Source organism: Plasmodium coatneyi, chromosome 9, assembly GCF_001680005.1.
Source record: "Plasmodium coatneyi strain Hackeri chromosome 9, complete sequence".
Classification (NCBI taxonomy): domain Eukaryota; phylum Apicomplexa; class Aconoidasida; order Haemosporida; family Plasmodiidae; genus Plasmodium; species Plasmodium coatneyi.
The window spans coordinates 2,047,080-2,067,992 of NC_033564.1; the positions used below are offsets into that span (position 1 = coordinate 2,047,080).

Here is a 20,913-nt window from a genome sequence, read left to right on the forward strand (position 1 = left end):
AAAACAAAGCACAGGAAAAAGCTCGTTAAAAAAAAAAAAAAAAAGACAAAACGAAGAGACAAATTTGCATTACAGAACAAAAGGCAAATGAAAGTTCTTCGAATTGATATGATGTCAACAGACAGCGATTTGAGCGAATCAAATTTTTACTCGGATGGTCAGGGGAGGTACTTAAAAAAAATGGAAGAAAAAAATACGAATTGGGGTTTGTACAACTCAGGCAGTGATGTAGACAGTGACAAGGAGTATTTTATTGACTGTATTGAAACGGGCACCAAAGCGATTCCGAACGGGGGGGAAATTTTTAACGAAAATGACACCACTGAGGAGGGTAAAAAGTGCCCGGATGACAATCGAGCAGGGGATAATCCTGCAGATGACAATGCCGCATGCGGCCATGGGGACGACGACTTAACGAGCGATTCGGAAAACTTCCAAAGCTTCGACTTAAGCACGTCCGACATGGACGACAAAGGATTTGAAAAGAAAGAAAAAACTTTCGAGCAGTACAAAATCAATATAAGAACAGAATCGGACATATCTTTTGAGGAAGAAAAATGTTTTAGACATAGCATAGAACTAAGCGACAACGCAGAAGAGCTGCAATGTAGGCCATTAAACGTTTATGGCGATGAATCGAATGACAAAGAGCTAGGATGTGCAGCACAAGGGGAGCATTTTCTCCATCCAGCAAATGATGCTGCAAGTGAAGTGGACGAAAGGGGTGACCATTCGGAAGGGATAGATGAATTAACCAGGGAGAAAGATGACTCGAATGAGGAGGAAGCCAAGTGGGAGAGGGGAAATCACAGGAATAAGGAACCTGAAGTGGAAGAAGAGTCAAATGTCAAGCAAATAGACACCGACGAAAGTGAATCTGGGAATGACACAAAACTTGTTGAAACGGAAAAGACAGTGGATGACTGCGACACGTCAGAAAGGGGCGTAAATTTTAATTATAGGAATTGTACCTTCAAAAAGGAACACGTGAACAAAATGAGTTTAACCAATGAGAAAAGGAATGCGATTACTAAGGGGAGTGGCCGTCCAGCTGGAAAATTCCCATTTGTGGTTGTAGGGGGTGTGAGGAATGGGAACCCGTTGCACAGGGGTGCACAGAAAGAGATGAAGCGCGGTGACGAAGTGGAAGAACTGGACATTGGAGGAAAAGTGGGCCATGTGGGAAAGGTCGAAAGGAAGCCAAACCGATTCGATCCACAAAGGAATACCCCCTTTTCTGATTATTGCTCCACGGGGAAGAACAGGCAAAATGGCGAATGGGAAAGAAACCAGGATCACCAAACTACGGACGAACTGATCACCAGCAGCGCCTACGAAAAGAGCGAGATTGGGGATTCGCTTAGCAGTGAGCCTGAAAATGGCGAAGAAAATAATCTTGACGATGGAAAATTTAACCGCTATGAGGACCAGAACATTTTCTCCAAAGAACGAAGGTCCCAATATCTCCCCCCGTATGGGAAAAGAAACAACCAGAACAAATATGGACAGCATAAAATTTGCTTAAAATCACCCCTGATTCGGAAGCAGTGTTTTACGAACGCCCCTGAGCAGTACAGGCAAAGTGAGAAAATAAATGCGTATAACAAGAAGGCTGACCATGACAACTACATGTGCAGGCAGAAGAGTGGAAAAGGCAGAAAGGACATTAATAATCCAAAATGCTATATTCCTCCGAAGAGGCCTAATTTATATGGGGAAAAGTTGTATAAGCATGGAATGATGAAAGCACCCAATAGTGCGAGCAAACGGACTGTTGGCACTCAAATAAATTTGAGAGCCAAAAAAGAATACAAAAAAAAGGGAAACACGAAAAGCGAATATTCCATCCCACGCTACCGAAGGGTGAAGATAAAAATCCCCGTGTTCGAACTGAAACAGGCTGAGATAAAGAATTACGATTTTGATGCAGTTCTGGTGAAGGATGGGAGGGTTGTTCCACGGAAAAAGGATCCCACACGGGAATTTCTCCAGGCTTACATTTCCTACATAAACCAGCGCTAGGGGGTACAACATATTAGGCGCGTATAAAATTTGCAAAAGACTTTCATCGGAGAAGTAGCAGCTCATTTGTGAGGGGCATTTTTAAAACGAATTTTTTTTTCAGGAAAAAGTTGTACATTTTGGTGTACTGAAAGGGGTGCACGTATTGTAGTGGCCCTAGCTGGTACCCCATGGGATGGCAACGGGCGTCTACCGTTACATGGGAAAAGAGTGAATGGCTCGAATGGCTAACTTTTTTATAACTACATATCAAATTTGATGAATAGAAAAATTACAAAAAAAGGAAGAAAGGATTCTGCTCAAATGTGGAACGTTTAAAAAAAAATGGAGAGGAAAATTTTACAGGGTGAGTGACAGATGGGAGGTGACACCTCTTTCGAATCTGTTCTAAATACATCGCTAAGGGGTGAGAGGTGGACGAAGGATAAATGTGCTCATCGGCGGGTACAAAAATAAGCAGAAAGGACTAAATGGAGGGTCTACCGCTAACAGCGCGTTGAAGGGGGGCACATTTAAGGGTTGCTTCGTCCGGATTCAGTGGCTTTGCCCCATTCTGTCCTTCAGTACACGCAACACCTCCCCCATTTGGGAGAACTTTTGGCCAATTTTGTTTTGCTGCTCCCCCATTTGTTTCTCCAGCTGGTGGAGGTAAGTCCAGTCATCAAAGGAAACATAGGGAATTTGCTTTCGTCGTAACAAGATAGAAATGTCATTGTCAAAAAAGGTGTCCACTTTCTGGAGGAAGTTTAAAACGAGGTGTGTTGAATATTTGGAGTTCAAAATCTGACTAGCTATATTCCCCTTGGGTCCTGTATCAAACCACCCTGCCTTGAAAATCCCAAACTTGTGCTGCTCTATATCTTCCCCAAACATTTGAACAGACTGATTGTACAAATTTTCTGTGAAGTTGCTTTTTTTAAATCCCGTAGCGAAGATGACCAGTGGAGTTACCAAGACTTTGTTTTCTTTAAAAGACGAATAGGACATGGGAATATTTTTGTTCAGTTCAAATTGTACGTTCTTCATGGCACTGTCGATGGGTTGTATTTCTTTTATTTCAAAGTAAAAAATAAATTCGATAATTTTATGTGTTTTGTAAAAATCTTTATTTTTTTCTACCTCCTCATAATTTTTTACCATTTTTTGAAAAATTTCATGTTGCCTTTTTTTCATATTTGTATTTCCCTCCTCATCGCTTTTTAAAAGGCAACAGAGGTCATAATTTTTTTTACTTAAAATGACTTTGGTATTCTCTAACGAAATTAATTCCCTGAGCTCTGCATTGGTAAACGATGACTGCCAGAATCCCCTTCTTCCAACGATGTAGATGTGTTTAATATTGTGTCGCTTTATCACCTTCAGGAAGTCACTGCTGATGTCTGTTTTATTTAAATCGTCGGGAGATTTTATCAATATGCGTGCTATGTCTAGGGACACATTTCCGTTCCCTATGATGACAGAGGTGGTGAAATTTTCGAATGAATTTAGGTAATTGTCTATTCTTCTGCATCGCATATCTTTGTACATGTTGTTGTAAAAGTAGATGAGATCCCTTGCATGGAAAAGACCGCTTCCTTTTCCGTGTTGATTTCCCCCCCCGATAAGCGCGTTATCCTCATCTTTCTGCCAAATGGGAAGTGACACTTCAGACGCGCCGCAACAGAAGATCACACAGTTGTAGTGGTCCCGAAGTTCTTCCATTGTTAGGTCCACCCCTACGTGCACATTTCCAAAAAATCTGTAATTGGAACTTAAAAAAACGGGGTCAAAAGTTCTGTATGTATTCTTCACATTAATGTGATCAGGGGCCACTCCATACCTAATCAGGCCATACGGGTTGGGTAGCTTTTCAAAAATGTCAACTTTAACTCTTTCATGTTTTAGTAAATGCTTGCAACAGTAGAGGGCCGACGGGCCAGCTCCAATGATGCCCACCTTAAACGGTTTGGCTTCATTGGTGTGGAAGAACTTTCCCGTGAAGGGGAGTTTCCCTTCGAGACACCACCCTCCTACTTTCGCGCGTTGTGCTCGGTTGCAAAGCAAGTTGCGCAAATTCATTGTTTTGCGCCCTTCACCAAAACGCGGTTCCTGAAAGGAGAAGTTCCCTCCACAGGGTTGTGTATTTACGTGGCGTGTACATTTATATCCCTCCACGTTATTCGAATGTATGCCCAGTGTTTACCTTCCTGCAGTGACGCAAGCGGGGTTACACAGCGCGAAAAAAAAAAAAAAAAAAAAAAAAAAAAAATCATCCTTAGTTAATATGCCTCTTGCGGCAGAACAACGTAGCTGCTTGGTAGGCAGGTGGAGTTATATCAATATTGAGGGTGGCAACCCGCATCTACACCCCGCTCCCAATTGTATGCTAAGCGGTTTATATTTTTTTCAGCTTTCTCAACTTTCCCAACCTTCGCGACGGGTGCGATTAGCAGACGCGTTCACAAATGTGCAACTGCAAATTAGGTGTAAATTTTCAAGTTGCGTTGTTTTAAAAAGGACAAAAAAAAGGAACGGGGTCATATCCCTTTAATCCGTTATGTTATCAAGGGAGTAAAAGAAAAGGGGTTGAAAAAACAAACGGAAAAATTGAGAGTAAAAAATGCCATCATATGGAGGGCATTAATTGGGACTAACGCATTACTTTACATTTGTCTGCACACTTATGTAGGTTCATAGGTTCGTTTATAATAACCCAAGGATAAGCTCGCTTGGGCACGCAAAGACATGTGCCCCCCTACGCAACAGATGATGCGTTCTGACAGTTGCCCACTCATGGTGTTAAACAAATCATGCTCATTCGTGCATATAAAAAAGGGGGAACTTTGAAGGGGGGAGGGTGCTTTCCATCGAATGGTTGTGTATATTACTCTCCTCGTTTAAGCACCCTATGCCAACTGCCACACTTTTGGGCTAAACTGCAGGGAGGGCGAAATGATAAGCTGAAAATTCTCGCTCTTTTTCAAAACTTCAGTTACTTCAACCCACCTGTCATTTAATTTTACGAAATATAAAATTGGGGGGAAATTAACTAAGCCGATTTTTAAAGGAAGGATAATCAAATTAATGATATGTGAAGAATTTTTTGGCAAAAAAACGACCTTCTTTTTAAAACCATTTATTAGCCAATTGTATTCATCTTCACTTTCGGACTGATCATTTTTTTTTCTCTCCTCCAGGTATACAAAATATTTCATATAAATATCCTCCCGCATATTGTTGGACAAGACAATTTTTACATTGAGCAATGTGTGTAGCGTCCCACATTTTGGAATCTCATAGTGGACATTAATTGGCAGCAGGAATGAGGGGATCGGCACATCCAGGGTGTAAATGTATTCCTTTGGGCTGCTTTCGAATGCCTTTAAGAGCAGGATGTTACGATATTCGTATGTGACACACAGGGTGCCCATCGTCATGCTTTCATGGATTAACATATTTGTCCCATTAGTACCAGCATCACTGTCATTATGGTCATTATGGCCACCACCATGAATGGCACTTTCCTGAGCTCCCCCGTAGGTCACCTCAAACAGGAAAAACACACTCATACCCCCGTGGATGTACCTGTTGACATCAATTTCGTCACAAAAGTAACTGACCTCGTTGCTTGGGTTTCTCTTCCCTCCCCCCTCCTCGTTCAGATCGTTTGCACTCAGTAGACTCAAGCTGCTCGTGCCAGATTCCTGCATGTGGTTTGCGCTCCACAGGTTGACATTGCTAGCGTCAGACTCGTTCGGGGTGTCCGTGCCCGGGGGAGGGGCCTCCTTCGTCCCTGCGTTATTCTCCTCCTTCATATCATCTTTCACTGACACATTCATTGACTCTTTTACTTCCATCATGTCACCCTCCATTGAATCCTCCACCTCCTGCTGTGTCCCCTTTGCATCCCCTTTGCGCGCCCCCAAGGTGTAGGCCTGCAGCTGAGCCATATCATTGGAGCTGTTATCCCCCGTGGCCAGGGAGTGACCCTGGACAAATCCCCCATTGTTGCCATTCAGAAGAAATATCTTTGCACCCGTTATATCTGTATCACACTTCTTCCTAATAGAAACGTGGAAACTTTTTAAAAAAACAGAATAACTATCTTTATGTAACTGTAAGATTAATTCATATAACATGGTGTTCTTCGATCTATACGTTTTAATTTTTTCATTAAAAATGCTGGCAAGCTGGAACGTTTTGTCAATCACTATTTGGTTATTAAATGGTGGATGACATGACGAGTCTTTTTCTAAATTAATAAAATGATCGAATTGGGTTTGTCCAACGTAATTCACATTTGATAATTCATAGAGGTCTGTTTTCCTTTGTCTCCTTTTTTTCTTCCCCAAATCTATGTTTATGACGCATTTGATTTTTACCTCGTTTGGGTTGGAAGAAGGTCTATCCGATGAATCAAACCCGTGTAGGTTCTTCTCACTATTCAAATTCAGTTGGGATTGTTCACTGTTGACAACGTTAGGGTTGTTTGTCTTTACTGGGACAAAGGATATAACTGCGTAGGAGTCCTTCCATTCTGCTGTTTGGTTGTAATAACCCCCGTCGTGATAATTACTTTCTTTTTCAACGGGGCATTCACTTGCGTCCCCTCCTTTTAAAACCTTCGGCTCGCAAATTTGTACCTGGTCGTTTGCTTCGATGACGAAAAACACCGAATCGGGGAGGGTGTACTTTTCGCTCATTTGTTGGATATCGGAGCTTTCGTTCCTTTTATTAACAAACAGGTGGACGTTTTTAATTTGGTTGGAGTAGCTTTTTGTGGGAATGTCCACATGAGGAACCTGCTCGGTTGCGTCCCTCTGCGTGGAAATAAACTCGTTCTCCTCCCTCGAGTCGACATGTCTATGACAATTGGACACGATCAGCTTGACATAATTCGTACTATTGTAAACTAAAGACGTGTTGTTCAAATATGATGCAACCAATTGGCAATTTAAAACGGATTGTAACGTTTTTATTTTTATGTAAAGAGGAGAAACTAGCTGATCTAGGAAGAAGCTAGCATACTTGTTTACCTCACATAATATATAATTGGACTTTACAAATTCCGTGTAGGCATTTAAAAAGGGAGTCAAAATATTCCCATTGGGAAGTATCCCCAGCTGTTGATACAAGCAAAAGTGATTCACCTGGAGGAAGACATAATTCATTTTGTAGAAAAAATTCTTCCATTCTATTTGGCTGTTTTCAAGAATGCTTGATATATTTAACTTAATTAGATTTAACCCCGTTTTGATAACATATTTGTTTTTGGAAAAATTTAAGTGCAACTTTTTATTTGCCCTTTCGTCGTATAACTCAATCATTACTTTATCGATGAGAAGGTTTTGCGATAAGGCGGAGAAGACAAAAAAGTCGATGTTTTCATCGTACTGCATGCATAGCTGTTTTACTCTGGGTGGGTGGGCCTTCCTTGTGTCTTTCCCCTGCTTCTGGGCGTATTTTTCTATTTTTAGGCGTAGCAGGGTTCCGATGTGGGGTAGTCTGGTGGAATCCCCCGGTTCGTTCGCGTTGCCCGCTTCACCGATATTCCCAAAGAGCATATTCGACGCGAAGAGGTAGAGGTTATAGTTCGACTGCACGAAGATCTTCACGTCCGAGTGGGGGATGTGCATCTCCTCCTGTTCATCATTTTTCGAAACGGAGAAGTTAAACCTGCGTAGGCTTTTCAGAAATCGCTCATTCGGCTTGAAGTAGTAATTGTTCTGGTAAAACACCTTCCTTTCAAAATTGATTACTTTGTTTTTGTTTACATCCGTGGGGGTAGTAGTTCCCTTGCAGGCGTCTTTTTGGGAGTGGGCACCAATTTGTTCTCCCTCCTTGGGTAGTCCCCCCTGGATCATACCCCTTCCTTCGGGCAACTGTTGTGTGTGCTCGGTTGACGGGTCCATTTCCCCCTTTCCAGTAACGGATCTCAAGACATGCTCCATTACGTTACGATAAGACACAACGATGTCCTTCCCGAGGGAAGAGAAAAAATCGTTGCCATAACATTTGTTCTGCTCAATTTGTAGAAGGGAATTTTTCGCGTGGAGAAAAAAGAGGTAATCCTGATAATGGCCAATCTTGGAAAAATTTATATTAACATCCTTGAAGGAACAAATAGGGGTGTACTTGTTGGATAAAAAGAAGGAAGAGCAGAAATGATAAAATTGGTTGTTCACCTTGTGTAAAGAAATAAGTTGCATACAGAAAAAGATAACAAAATCGTGGTTACATTTTTGGATGATTTTTTTTAAAATCTTCAAGGATTTGTTGCATTTCGAATTTTCAAATAAAATAATTGCCAAAAAGAATTTATTAATCATGGCAATGTTGCCGTATTTTCGATAACACAAATTGGTGACTTTATTCATAATACTTATAAGTAGGTTATTTTTTTCTTTTTCGTTATTTTTTGAAAAATATTTTATATGATATAGGGGGAAAGTGTGGTAGACATTTTTTTTTCCATTTTTCACTTGCTGCATGTCTTCCTTTTGTATATTTTTTTCAAACTGTTTTTCTTCCAAGTAATGGAGAAAGAAGTTAAGCAAGTACACCTTTTTTGCATTTCTCTGGTCGAATAATTTGTCTGTTTTGTAGCTATTTATTATAATTTTTAAAATGACAAAGGAGAGTTTAAAAATGTTTGAAACGTTTATGCAGAAATCGTTATTCTGATAAAAATTGTAGTTGTTGTTTCTTCCATCCGAGGGGTCTGATAATGTGGAGGATAACTGCGACGTGGATGATTCATTTAGCGAATTGCTCCTTTTCGTTTTAATTTTCAAACTTTTTTTCGATTTTTTTTTTTTGGAAAAATTCTTCTTATATCCCAATTTCATAATATTCTTCTGCAGCGATAGGTACTTGCTAATATTGGTGTTGTTTTTCTTCACACTTTTATCACTTTTGTTTTTTTTTTGCTCCTCCTGGTAAAAGGAGCTCCTTCGCTCGAAGAGGAACTTAATCAGGTTAGCCAAGTTGTAAAAATAAACGGCGAAGTAACTTTCCTTATTTATGAAGCAGCACTTTAGAAGGAACGTAATTTTGTCTCGCTCGTCTGGGAACTCCCCCAGGTGGTCTCCCTGGTTGTTCTGATCAGGGCGCGTGGACAACTCGTTGGAGGTCATCTTTTCAGGGCTTTCGCTCACGAGCTTATCGTCGTCCAACAGGCCGTCATCCTGTAGGTTGTCCTCCTTTAGGCTGTCCTCTTTTAGACAGTTGTCTTGTAGGTGATCTTCGTCCGGCCCGATCACGCCTTGGCCAACGTGCTCACCCACGGTGTCCACGTTGCCTACGCCCTTTCTGAAAACCTCCTTGAACTCGCTTATGAGGCTCTTTCTGTGCTTGCCCAGGTTTTTATCACGGATGGGGGAATGTCCCCTTGGAGTAGCATCCCTTGGTGCATGCTCCAGCGAACTGTTTTGGTCACTCTTGGGATTTTCTTCCTCCACTAAATCAAGTTGTGTACCCCTTTGTTTCTTCCCCCGCTGCGCTCCCCCGGGGGGAGGGACCCTGGCCGATGAACGTCCTAGGAGATCCCGGCGGCGATATTTTGTCACCTTCCTCTGGATATTCTTCAAGTAGTTAATCTGAGTGGAATTCCTGATGACGCTATTTTTAAATCGGCTGAAATTATGCATGAAGATAAAAATTTTATTGGTGTAAAAAAACTGGGCAAACCTTAAAGCCTTACTGGAAAGGTAGGAAAATTTATTTAAAAAAAGAAGAAGGGAAAATTTTTTAAAAAAAATGTACTCCAATAAGTGAATGGAGCAGATGTTCCTTTCCCTTATGTATCTAGCTAAGGTAAGATAATTTTTCTCAAACAGGATAGACGAATGGATGAAGCATTTCTTTTTTTTTACAAACACGTTTAAATGTTTCATGAACAATTTTGCCATGGTGCTGTAGAGGACGTAACTTTTTTTAAAAAGGTTTAACTTGCAGAAAAGTAGACACAGATTTTCACACCATATGAAGAGGAGTAAAAAATGGTCATACAGTTCTATATACAGCTCTTCATCATAATCTGTTACAAATTCTATTTCATTCATATAGGAGAACAGGTCGTTTTTTTTTAAAAAGAATTTCATATCTACAAATTCGTTGCAGAATAAGAAGACGTTATGTTTTTTATAAAAATTTACAAACTGAAGAATTTGATTTTCTTCCTGTCCGCTGTCTACTTGGTATGTAAAGTCAGTCAAATGAAATTTACTTTTTTGTAAATTTTTTTTTTTTTTTTTTTTCTCCTCCGATCGACTTTTTACTATGATCCACGAAATTTAAAAAGTTTGTCATGCTTTTTGTGTACCCACTTCTTATCATGTGGTATTTTTTTTCTATACAAATTTTTAAATGATCCATGTATCGTATTTTAAAGTGTTCATACAATTCTTTCATTTTGTTGTTCGAGTCATCGTAATCTTCATTTGTGAGGATTGGCAGGGACAATATTTTGATGCTTTTATAATTGTTGTGACTGAAGTCTGACTTTATTTTTTTAATATTCTTAATTTCGTTCAAGTTGTCCTCCAAGTTGTACGCATAAATAATTATGCATTCATCGTTTTCGTCATTTGCTGCATCTTTGTACCGGTTTAAAATGTACTCCTTTTCATTTCTATACTCCTCCAAATTGTTAAGGCATAGGAAATAAATATAAATTAGGGACTTTTCCGACAGCAGGTTGCCTTCATTTTTGAAGTACTCAGATAAGGGGTTGTCATAGAACACGTACTTCAGATGGATTCGAAGCAGGTTGATTCGCTCGTCCAGCTTCACGTCGGATAATTCATACAGGTCTTCTTTGAAAAAATACTTGAGCTTGCTGGGGATCTTCTTGTCCCCGTAGCAGGCCACTTGGATTCGGTCCGCATACATCGTGTGTATGTGTTTGGGTGGGGAAACGGCGTTGGTGGAAAGACTACGTGTGAACGCTAACAGATCGTAGCCGTTTCGTCGGCGAAGAGAACCACACGGGCGATGCTCACTGCGGGGTAGACCTAGCAACGGGTCTTAGTTATACCATTTTGTTTTCCCGCGTTTTTTCTCCCAACTTTTATTCCCCTTCCTGCGCTCGCGAAGGAACTACACACAGGGGGCTGTAGGTCTATTCACTCTTCAAATGTGCGCAGGCGAACTCGTGCTTACACCTACTTATTTGACAACCAAACCAGGTATGCGCGTTTGATATACATTCGTCAGTTCAACTACCCTTTGTAACATCGAGGGTGTGTTTCTGTGGAGGAAAGAGCACGAACCTCGGCGTGGTCAATGCCACCCTACAATATATACGAGCACACAAACATTCTTGCATGCATGTATTTCCCTTTGTGTATTTGTAGTCCTCCTCCCTCTTACTGGAGTTACTGGTAGGTGTACACACAAAAGGTGGAGGCTTGCTCAGGCCGTTCTTCTTATAAGGGGTAATATTTGGTCGGCAAATGATAAGGTATGAAATTTTAATGGTGAAGAAAAAAAAAAAAAAAAAAAAAAAACCCTTTTAATCATATGGATTATTCGCTTAACCCTAAACTGTGCCTCACGTTTTCCCACCCCCCACATTGGTACTACTACCATTAGAATAGGGTAAACACCTTACTGTGTATGCTCTCTCCTAAAGCTATTTTTCTCCGTTTTCATTGTTCCAATGAGTTATCAAATGGTATGGAAGATCGTGCGTTGTTTCTCCATCCACCGGTTGAGGTCTCACATTCTTGCGCCTTCCTGTATGCATCCTCATTTGTGCACGAAGGTTATATGTACATATCTTGGCTTTTTTTCTTTTTTTTAAATTGCCAAAATGGTGAAATTATCCCCAAGGGAAAGCAAATGTCTATATGACGAATGCCAAGCGGATTATCCTTCTAACGTGCACGTTGTGTAACGCACTGTACGGATATGTAAATGTAATATGTATAATTTTTTTTTTTTTTTTTTTTTTTTTTTTTTTGAGGTCCCCCGCTTTGCTGGCACCTTTTTTTTTCCTTTTACGTGACATCTGCAAAGGGCGCTTTTACAATTGTTCCCTTTCTCTTCATTCTGTGCTTTTTTATATTTACCTTTCCTCAATTTTCCCCATTTTCGCGTTGTACCACGCGTCACGGAGTTATTCACCGGCGAGTCGAACCCTTCTAACGGGCCAAACGTGGGGAGAATTAATTTCGCGTAGGAACGTAAAGTACGAGGTTTCATTAAAATGCGTCAGGGTATGATGAAGCAAAGGATCTCCAAGCGCAACCGAAGCGGAAGCAGAAGAAGCAACAGAGCAAAGTGTATATCACCAGGAACGACCTTTTCTATTTTGCTTCTTTCCGTCTAAATATACAACTGAGGGGAAGCAGATTTTTTGTTTTTAATATTTTTTTCGGCACTAACGAGTAGCTACATTTTTACGCATGTTGATAAGGCAACGTTTTTGTTTTCTCTAGCAAAGTGAATAACCACTTGGATGACGCAAAAGTGACACATCGGAAGGTCAGAATCTACTGCTCTTCCAGGAAGTATGCGGAGGTACACGGGTTTGTCCCTCTGATACGCTGATTGCCTCAACTGGACAGTTCCACTTAGAGGCAAAATAGAACAGAAGTTAAATTTATTTACAAGTGCATACAACACATGCTCATCTGCATTTACCCTCACAGAGTGAGTAACAGCACAATTTACATCATCGCAAAGGAAAAAAAAAAAAAAAAAAAAAAAATGAAGGAGACTGAAATTAGTATAGAAAACTTTGCATACGCGAAAATATTTATGCATGGTTTGAAAAACTCATATGATGACGTATGCGGGATTTTGATTGGAAAATATTACGATGTCGAAAAGAAAAAACAGAAATGTGTCATTACTGATAGTATTCCCTTGTTCCATACGCACATGCTGAGCCCCTTCCTGAATTTGGCCTTCACTTTGGTAAGTGCTATTAGTATTTGTTTGGCGAGGGGTAGACAGAGGGGTCTACCTCTTGGAACGTTCACAGTTTCTTGCACGCGATCACCACGGTATTATGACCATTGCGCTTATCCCATTTCACCTCCTCATAACTTCCCTCCTACGCACACACCCAGGTGGAGAACCACTACAAAGGCAAGGAAGAAAGGATCCTCGGGTACTACCACATAAGCATGGAGGACTCAAAAAATGAGGACATACAAAGCATAAAAGTTTGTGAGCTAATAGCCAACAAATTGGTGAAGAATTATAGCGATGCCATGATATGCCTAGTTCAGTTGTCCAAGTTGGAGCGTGATGATACCAACTGCTTAAACGTAATGATGCCAAACGGAATGGCTTTAACTGCAAAAAAAAAAAAAAAAAAAAAAAAAAAAGTTTTGACAGTACTAACCATCATGATATGGTTTACACGCACACGAAGCTCACAAATGGATGGCCTTTTTTACTTTTCCTTTTATAACCATTTTAGGTATTCATGCAAGACGATGCCACGGAGGAATGGAAAAATGTCGACGTGAATGTGACAAGAAATAACAAGGACTTCCTGAAAAGGAGCCTTTCGAACAATGAGTAAAATTCGATTGGAGAAAAATGGAACAACTTCCTGCTGAGCGATGTTTTTTCCCTCTTGTGTGTAACCGCGTCATATGATTAACAAGACGCTATGCGTGAATTAACCATGTACTCATGTTGCCTTTTTCCCGCCCCCCCCTCTTCGCAGATATCTCAACCTACACGATTTCGACGACCATCTAAACTGCATTAATCACGATTTTATGAATCCACATTTGTTTAGTAACGTTTAAGAAGTGATGGAAGTGGGAACCCAGTTCAATTCATCCATTTGTACGGCTATATGTACGTACAGTCTGTCTTTCTTTTTCTGTCGTATGTACATGAGTGTACCTTCCCGTTTTGACATGTATGTATATGTCTCTTCCCCTTGAAAAGGGCAATAGGGCCAATTCGTGATTTTGCCTTAATCTTTTTTCTCGTATTCTTCGTTTTGTAAATTGTGCAAAAAAGAAAATTACAAAGGGGAAATTTTTTCTTTCCTCATGTAACTCCCTCCCTTTTTGTTAAATTATTTCTGTAATAGTTAAGCTAAAGGAAGGGATAAGGTGAGCATCGTGGCCCCCACAGTTGCATATCACGTTGAGGATTTCCATGTCCTTTTTGCACTGTGGGCACAGATGAAAGGACTTTTTTTTTTCCAATACCAATGGGGATAGGTGAACTCATTTGCCTACTTGTACTTCTAATGTTGTACCAGTTCGGGAGCACCTTAACTGTTCACAGTTCACTACAAGCAAAAGTGTACTTAATTCATAAACAGTCGTCGAATTCCCTCACTAATTTTTTTTTCAAATGGGGCAATAACTTTTTTAACAAACGAAGCTGCCACAGGAGGGTCTATTCGACGCTTCTTCATGTGGCGAAGGGGATACATATATATGCATAAGTATGTGTGTATAATCCTGGAAAGTCCCTCCTCCCATGCACACTTACCGATGGACTGCTTTTAATAGCTGCTTTTACGTTAATATATACGTTTACAGTTTTTGTTTTCAACAAGTGAGGAGTATAAATCCGATGCAACAAAGAATAAAGGATATAAAAAGGACGAATAAAAAATTAATAAAAAAAGCTAATTTCCATGGGTCTACAAAAAAAACAGTAATCAGATAATCCGATATGATGAATGGCTGGACGAACAGATTTATCATTACGTAGATGTAGGTAGAAATGAGGACAGCAAGAAGTATGCTCCCCTTAACCTTTACGTCCATTATTGTGAAAAGGCAAATGGGGAGAAGAGGTGAGGAAGAGGGAAATACATTCGAAAAGGAGTCACGTCAAAGTGGAGCATGACGAGTGGCGAAAGTTGGATGAGAGCCTCCGTTCGGATGGCCATCCGGCTCAGATATTCACTTCAGATTTGATAAATCTCCCCCGAAAAAAAGCTTCACTCTCTGTATGATCGAATCTTTGTTGGGATCAAACGGTTTGTCTTTGGAAGGAATTTCCAAAACGGTTGGCAGAATCTTATCGTGCAGGTCAACCAGGTACCTTATTTCGTCGGCGATCTGGAGGGGGAAAACAAGTAACCACATAAATATGTAGACATATATATATACAAGTGTATATATGTATATAACTGTGTGGATGTGTTTGATCGCCCCGCGACGTTGGAGGGAAAATTCTTCCTCGTTATAACACTTCACAGGGATGTCCATTTGGTATAATAATATATTTTCTACACTACATGAGGTGAAACTGCCTCATCAGTCAGTCATTTTCCTGCTCGTTTCGTTTGTCACGTTATGCCAGTTCGATGCAGCGAGATTTTCCTTCCCTCCTGTGCTCACCTGTTGGTTCATCAGAATAACTCCGCAGTCACTTTTTGAGGTGTATTCCTTGAATACTTCTTCTATTTCGGATTTGTTCGTTTCTTTGGGGGGAAGTGAGGTGGTGATATGCATTAAGTACGTGTCAAGTGAGGAACGCAGTGCACACGTGTAAGGATAATAATGTATATACATTTCCTCACGCTGAGCATCAGGGGAAGCACATTAGCGTAACCCTTATTTTGCCATTGCTCAGAACGTCGCTCCATTCGGGAGTGAACATATATACACAAATGGAAAGGCCCCACGGTTGTGGTAGGTAAAGGTAAGTATGCGATATGGCAACTTTTTCCTCTCTGTCCGTTCTTACTTGAATTCACGATGAAGAAATTTTTTTTCCCTAGGCCATCCCGAAAGCCTATGCCAGCTAGTAAGAAGCCCACTACAGAGTCCTGAGAAGGGGAACGTTCGCGCAGGAGCAGGTGGGCACGTGTAACTCCATGTACTGTTCTGGCGCTATTGTGGCGCTTCCCTGGAGCTGCCCATCCGCACACATGCGTACTTTCGCACGTGGGTCAGGGTTCGCCGTGCACATCCGCTGCCCCTTACCTCATCCCCAATGATGTATATCTTTAAATCTGTTTCATTAAAATGCTTATGTCTTCTCGATGTCATTATAGGTTACCAAGCGGAGCGAGCGATAATGGTCGTATGTTCCTATGTTCATATGTTCCTACGTAACTACGTTCATATGTTCGTATTCCGTATGTAACTATCTTCTTGTTACTCTTTCTTCTCATACACCAAAAAATGGGGGTCACTTTATAAAAACGTGTTAACACGATCAAATGTTGATGAGAGATGTATGCTGTTAAATGAGCGGAGTTTGGGAAAAATTATCTGAAACCTTTTTTTTTTCCTTTCTTCGAACGCGCAGAAATTCGCTAAAGTGTTACGATTGTGAAAAAAAAAAAATAATTAATTAAAATAAAATAAAATAAAATAAACGTACGGCCATGTAGCCAAAGCGAAGCCATGAATTTTGTAAAAATGGCGACTTGTGGATCGCATTGTGCGAATGAGAACTCGAGGGAGAAAAGCCTCATTTGAATTTCAACACTGTGAAGGCGCGGAACGAAAAATGGGGAATGCGGAAAGATACGGCGAGGACAAAAAAATGCAGAACATGATGGTAAAAAAAAAAAAAAAAAATGCCAAAATGGTAAAAATGGTAAAAGTATGAGTTAAAAAAAAAAGAAAAAATTTCCCATTACCATAGCATAAAAATGAAACAAACAAATAAAAAGGCAAAGCTAAATAGAACACTTGTGCCTAGGCAAAGGACATGTTTTCCCCCATCTGCGGGGCCTATGGCACATTGGCTAGCAGTGAATCATATGTATGGATATACATCCCCCAAGTTGTTACACCCTTCATGGGGAAAAAAATCTCGAACACGTAGAGGAGCATCCAGAGAAGGGGGGCGAAGCGTCCTCTCAAGTTATTAGTAATACTCGTCTGGGGGATACCCCAACTGAAAAGGGCATAGCAGCGAAAAAAACGACTGGATGGGTAGTACTCGTCTGCAGTGGACTACGCTTCTTAACTGTTATCAAACAAACCCAACTTGCAACGAGGCTGTTGCCTCAATTTGACCAACCTCACTTTGCAGAATGATGAATACAAAAAAAGTTTTAAGGAAAAGAGAAAAGTTTCATAAGATTTAAAAAAAAAAGAACTATTTAGAAAAAGATCACATTGGGGGAATTTAAAAATAGTGCTAAGGCATTCTCTTCATATGTGTATGCAAACGTACGCAAATGCACATCTCAACCAAATCAAGGGGGTCAAAAAAAAAATGTGCACACCTGTTCGTGGAGCCTTAAATCATTGTACTGAGACGCTGACTTGGCGACCCAACTAAGGAGTAGTTTGGCACGTCATCAAGGTTATGCCTACCACATGGCTGCGTTTATCACCATCTCTGTCTCTGTCTCTTTTTTTTTTTGCCTACTGTCGCTTTCTCACGAACAGATCCTATGGTACATTATGCCAATACACGTTGCTGGACTTAAAAACTGCTCCGTTTTCCGCTTCTAACGTTGTCGCGAAAGGAAACGTGCATACACACGTACGCATTAAGTGTGTGTTCCAGAATGAAGACTCATACGCGAAATTTAAAAAAAAAAAAAAAAAAAAAAAAAAACATATATATTAATAGGGGTTCGAATCATGAAATTAAAAATAGGAAATAAATTGGGTATTCTCGCGTGATTCCTTGGGAAAAGGGTTCTCCCCTCTTTTTTTAAAATATCTGTATTTGGTTTATTTTTCCAGTGGTCACTTTTTCCCTTTGGCCGTTTACTGCAATGGACGGGCAGCATCGCATGCTTAGTCGTCGTCCTCCAACACACGAGTCTTCTTCTTGCTGATTGTTTTTATTAACTTTTTCTTCTTTTTAGATTTAGTCACCCCGTCCTCATCATCATCCTGATCATCGTCATCATATTCGTCGGAATCTTCACCATCGTCACCGTCATCGTCTTCTTCCTCCTCTTCATCGTCGTTGTCATCCGCTCCGTCGACCTCTTCATCATCCTCCTCGTCATCCTCATCTTCTTCCTCTTCCTCACCCTCTTCACCTTCCTCCTCCTCATCAATCTCTGCAAAGGACTGCGGCACATAAGCGTTGGGGTTCCTTCTCCTCACCCTTGTGCTGGAGTCGAGGATGTTGGACGGGTCAATACCATCTAATTCTTCCTTCAGTTTAATTTTTTTTCTGTACTCGTGTATTTCATTCGGATTGGGTAATCTTCCACTTTCCGAGCACACGTTTTTTTTTTCGCAAAACGTGATTATTTTCTGTTCTAGTTTTTTATTGTATGCTTCTTCATCTTCTTTGTTTAAGTCTTTAAAAATAGTGGGTCCAATTTTTAAATCCAAAACTAATTTTCTTAATTTTTCTTTTTTCATGGTATGTACATTTTTTTCTTTACTACTGTTATTTCCACTGCTGCTCATGTTTTTTTTTTTTTTTTTGGAAGCATCCTCATTAGTGTCTTTACGTTTGTTTGTATCATAATCGAAATCATTTGGTTCATCGTCTTCTTCATCCTCATCATATTCATCATTGTCATCATCATTTTTTTCCTTTCCCTTTTTCTTTTTCTTTGGTAATTGATTATCCTCGTCAGAATTTAATTCTCTCTTTTTTTTTTTTTTTATTTTATTTTTTTTTTTTGACTTCGTTGTACTATCGCCCATGCTGTCATCGGTGTAGTTGTCTTCTTCCTCTTCTTGTCCCTCATCATTATCGGAGTTTTTCTTCTCTGCATGTTTGTCTTTATTTTTCGGACTTTTCTTCGCGCTTTTGCTTGCACTTTTCTTTACTCTCTCTTTCGAATCGTCTTTCTTAACATCATCGTTGTATTCGCTATTTTCAACGTCATCCGTCGTCTCCTCCTCTTTCTGTTGCTTGTAAATTTTTAATAACTTTTCTTTCAAGATACTTTTCAGTAATTCTTTTTTTTCTTTGCTCTCCGAAAAGTACGATTCATCCACATTTAAATAATCCGCCACGTCTTTTCTTACGCTCTTTAGGGTTACTACGTTTATGTCCCTATACGGGAGAATTTTGTCAAGTATAGCTCCGATTTTTGATATTTCCGAGGGGCCCAGTGTGGCTCCTTCATCTGCGTTTGCGCTAGTGGCGGTGTCTGCGTGAGGAGGAATTAACCGTATGTGAGTAAGGGCCTTTTTCAAACGTGTAAATACGTACATATGTGCAAGTGTATGCTGAAGGTCCTCCAGCTGAGACAACGTCTCTTACACGCGAGTTGGGAAGTGAAAATACCTACATGTACATACCACCCACGCCGCATGTACCATTACGAACGTATACACAGACTTACCCATTGGTTGGATGATGACAAGTGTACCAGTCGGGAGATGAGGAATTTTTTTCTATGTGTGTCCAGCTAACTCTCAGTGAAAGGGCGTGTAACCTAACATAGGAAGGCACAAAGGAGGATATGAAAGGGTATCTGACGGTCCATAATGCAAAATTAAACCACAAGTATTAACATTTATTCATTCTTTTCGTATGTAAATTTTTTTTTTTTTTTTCTCCTTTTTGGTGCAGTTATACTTAAGGTATATATTCCGATGGGGGAGAAATCTTGTCACGGCGTGTGCAAAGACGTGAAAAAAGAATTGGTAAGGGGTGGGGAGAAATTCCTTGCGATTGGAAAACGTGCTGTTGGCGATTCGTTCATCAGTTGGACTTACGAGAAAAACCGAAGTTGAGAGGGGCACAGGCGTTCGCCATTTCGCTTTCTTTAACGTTCTTTATTTCTTTCCCTGGTTTTTTCGCTTTTTTTTTTTTTTTTTTTTTTTTTTTTTTTTTTTCCTTTTTGTTGCTTTTTAATTTTTTTTTTTTTTTTTTTTTTTTCGCAGCAGTTTATCTTGCTACTATTTTTATGTACCTTTGGGCTTCAGACCTTTTCCTTTCCCCGCACGCGCCTGCATGCACGATTGTATTTATTTTATTTTTTTTTCTTGGAAATAATGCAACTTTCGCGTAAAGTGCAATTTGTCAAGTTTGGAATAATTTAAAGCTAATCGATGTGTCATGTATCCACGTCGTACAAACTATATCGAAGGGGGAATGTACACGCACATGAACGACCGCAAATGAGCACATATTTTACTTGCCTATGCTATGCCTTCGTAGTGTCGCTCTCATTAAACGCTTGGCGTCGACTTATTTTTCTCTCCCAACAGCACATAGCGTGTGTTGATTTGTATGCTAACGGTTAGTGCATAATGTTTTGTGTGTTCTCTTTGTACGCACTCTTTTGAGGCAAAACTGGTTGTCACATTGTGGCCTTTCCTCTGTTAATGCAACTACTGTGCGCAGGGGGCGCGATTCCTTCATAGGAAAACGTAGTCAATGCGCATTTACCTTTACAGCCACCTCTGCTATTTAATGATCCGTGATAACATTCTCATGTGAATTCCGTACGTGTGTAGCACTTCCGAGCGCAAACTGTCTTAACTATGTCCCTATCCCGTTAAGCATGGGAAAAAATTGGGCAACCGCTATTTCTGCAATTTCCGACAGGGCATACTTACACATACACGTGTCCTCCGCATACAGGCACTTTAACGCGCGTTCCATTTCCGAGTTGGACAATAAATCATTTTAACTCTTCCCAGTTCGTAAAAAGGAGATGCTAAATGAATGAACACATGCTGGAATTATCATGTTTAATGTATGAATGGGGGAACAATAAATATGTGCCATTCGTGAAGCATAAAGAGGAAAAAAAAAAAAATAATAAAATGCACACACAACTCATCACATGAAAACAGTTAAAAAGCACCATTAAAGGACAATAATATAGAAAATGCAGTGTTCTCTTGGTTGTCCCCCAAAATATCTGATCTATACAACGAAGAAGAAAAGCGGGGAATTCATTGTAAAGGAGGGTTACCCCCAAATGCGCAGTTTCCCAAGCGTAGCTCATCATTTTTTGGTTTACCCTTTTTTCCAAATAAGTCAGTTAACCACCACATGAGTGACACACCTTAAAATGAC

The 20,913-nt window shown here is 40.2% G+C and overlaps 6 protein-coding genes across 6 annotated transcripts; 2 read left to right on the forward strand and 4 right to left on the reverse strand.

Annotated features, from left to right (window-relative positions):
• Window positions 1-87: 87 nt before the first annotated feature.
• On the forward strand, window positions 88-2,022 carry PCOAH_00027320 (Uncharacterized protein; the record flags this gene model as incomplete). Its single annotated transcript, XM_020059537.1, has 1 exon — window positions 88-2,022. The coding sequence occupies one exon, from the start codon at window positions 88-90 to the stop codon at window positions 2,020-2,022; it is 1,935 nt and encodes a 644-aa protein (XP_019914716.1).
• A 534-nt stretch (window positions 2,023-2,556) lies between these two features.
• PCOAH_00027330 (NADPH:adrenodoxin oxidoreductase) lies at window positions 2,557-4,080 on the reverse strand (the record flags this gene model as incomplete). The annotated part of the gene is made up of 1 exon (XM_020059538.1): window positions 2,557-4,080. One exon carries the CDS (start codon window positions 4,078-4,080, stop codon window positions 2,557-2,559), a length of 1,524 nt encoding a protein of 507 aa, XP_019914857.1.
• Window positions 4,081-4,907: 827 nt separating this feature from the next.
• PCOAH_00027340 (Uncharacterized protein) lies at window positions 4,908-10,893 on the reverse strand (the record flags this gene model as incomplete). Its single annotated transcript, XM_020059539.1, has 2 exons — window positions 4,908-10,227; window positions 10,274-10,893. 2 exons carry the CDS (start codon window positions 10,891-10,893, stop codon window positions 4,908-4,910), a joined length of 5,940 nt encoding a protein of 1,979 aa, XP_019914850.1.
• Window positions 10,894-12,714: 1,821 nt separating this feature from the next.
• Window positions 12,715-13,772, forward strand: PCOAH_00027350 (Uncharacterized protein; the record flags this gene model as incomplete). The annotated part of the gene is made up of 4 exons (XM_020059540.1): window positions 12,715-12,924; window positions 13,080-13,280; window positions 13,436-13,536; window positions 13,688-13,772. The coding sequence occupies 4 exons, from the start codon at window positions 12,715-12,717 to the stop codon at window positions 13,770-13,772; spliced, it is 597 nt and encodes a 198-aa protein (XP_019914981.1).
• A 1,122-nt stretch (window positions 13,773-14,894) lies between these two features.
• PCOAH_00027360 (V-type proton ATPase subunit F) lies at window positions 14,895-15,989 on the reverse strand (the record flags this gene model as incomplete). Its single annotated transcript, XM_020059541.1, has 4 exons — window positions 14,895-15,053; window positions 15,336-15,418; window positions 15,685-15,766; window positions 15,924-15,989. 4 exons carry the CDS (start codon window positions 15,987-15,989, stop codon window positions 14,895-14,897), a joined length of 390 nt encoding a protein of 129 aa, XP_019915117.1.
• A 1,716-nt stretch (window positions 15,990-17,705) lies between these two features.
• On the reverse strand, window positions 17,706-19,391 carry PCOAH_00027370 (Uncharacterized protein; the record flags this gene model as incomplete). Its single annotated transcript, XM_020059542.1, has 2 exons — window positions 17,706-19,030; window positions 19,226-19,391. The coding sequence occupies 2 exons, from the start codon at window positions 19,227-19,229 to the stop codon at window positions 17,706-17,708; spliced, it is 1,329 nt and encodes a 442-aa protein (XP_019914798.1).
• Window positions 19,392-20,913: the final 1,522 nt, after the last annotated feature.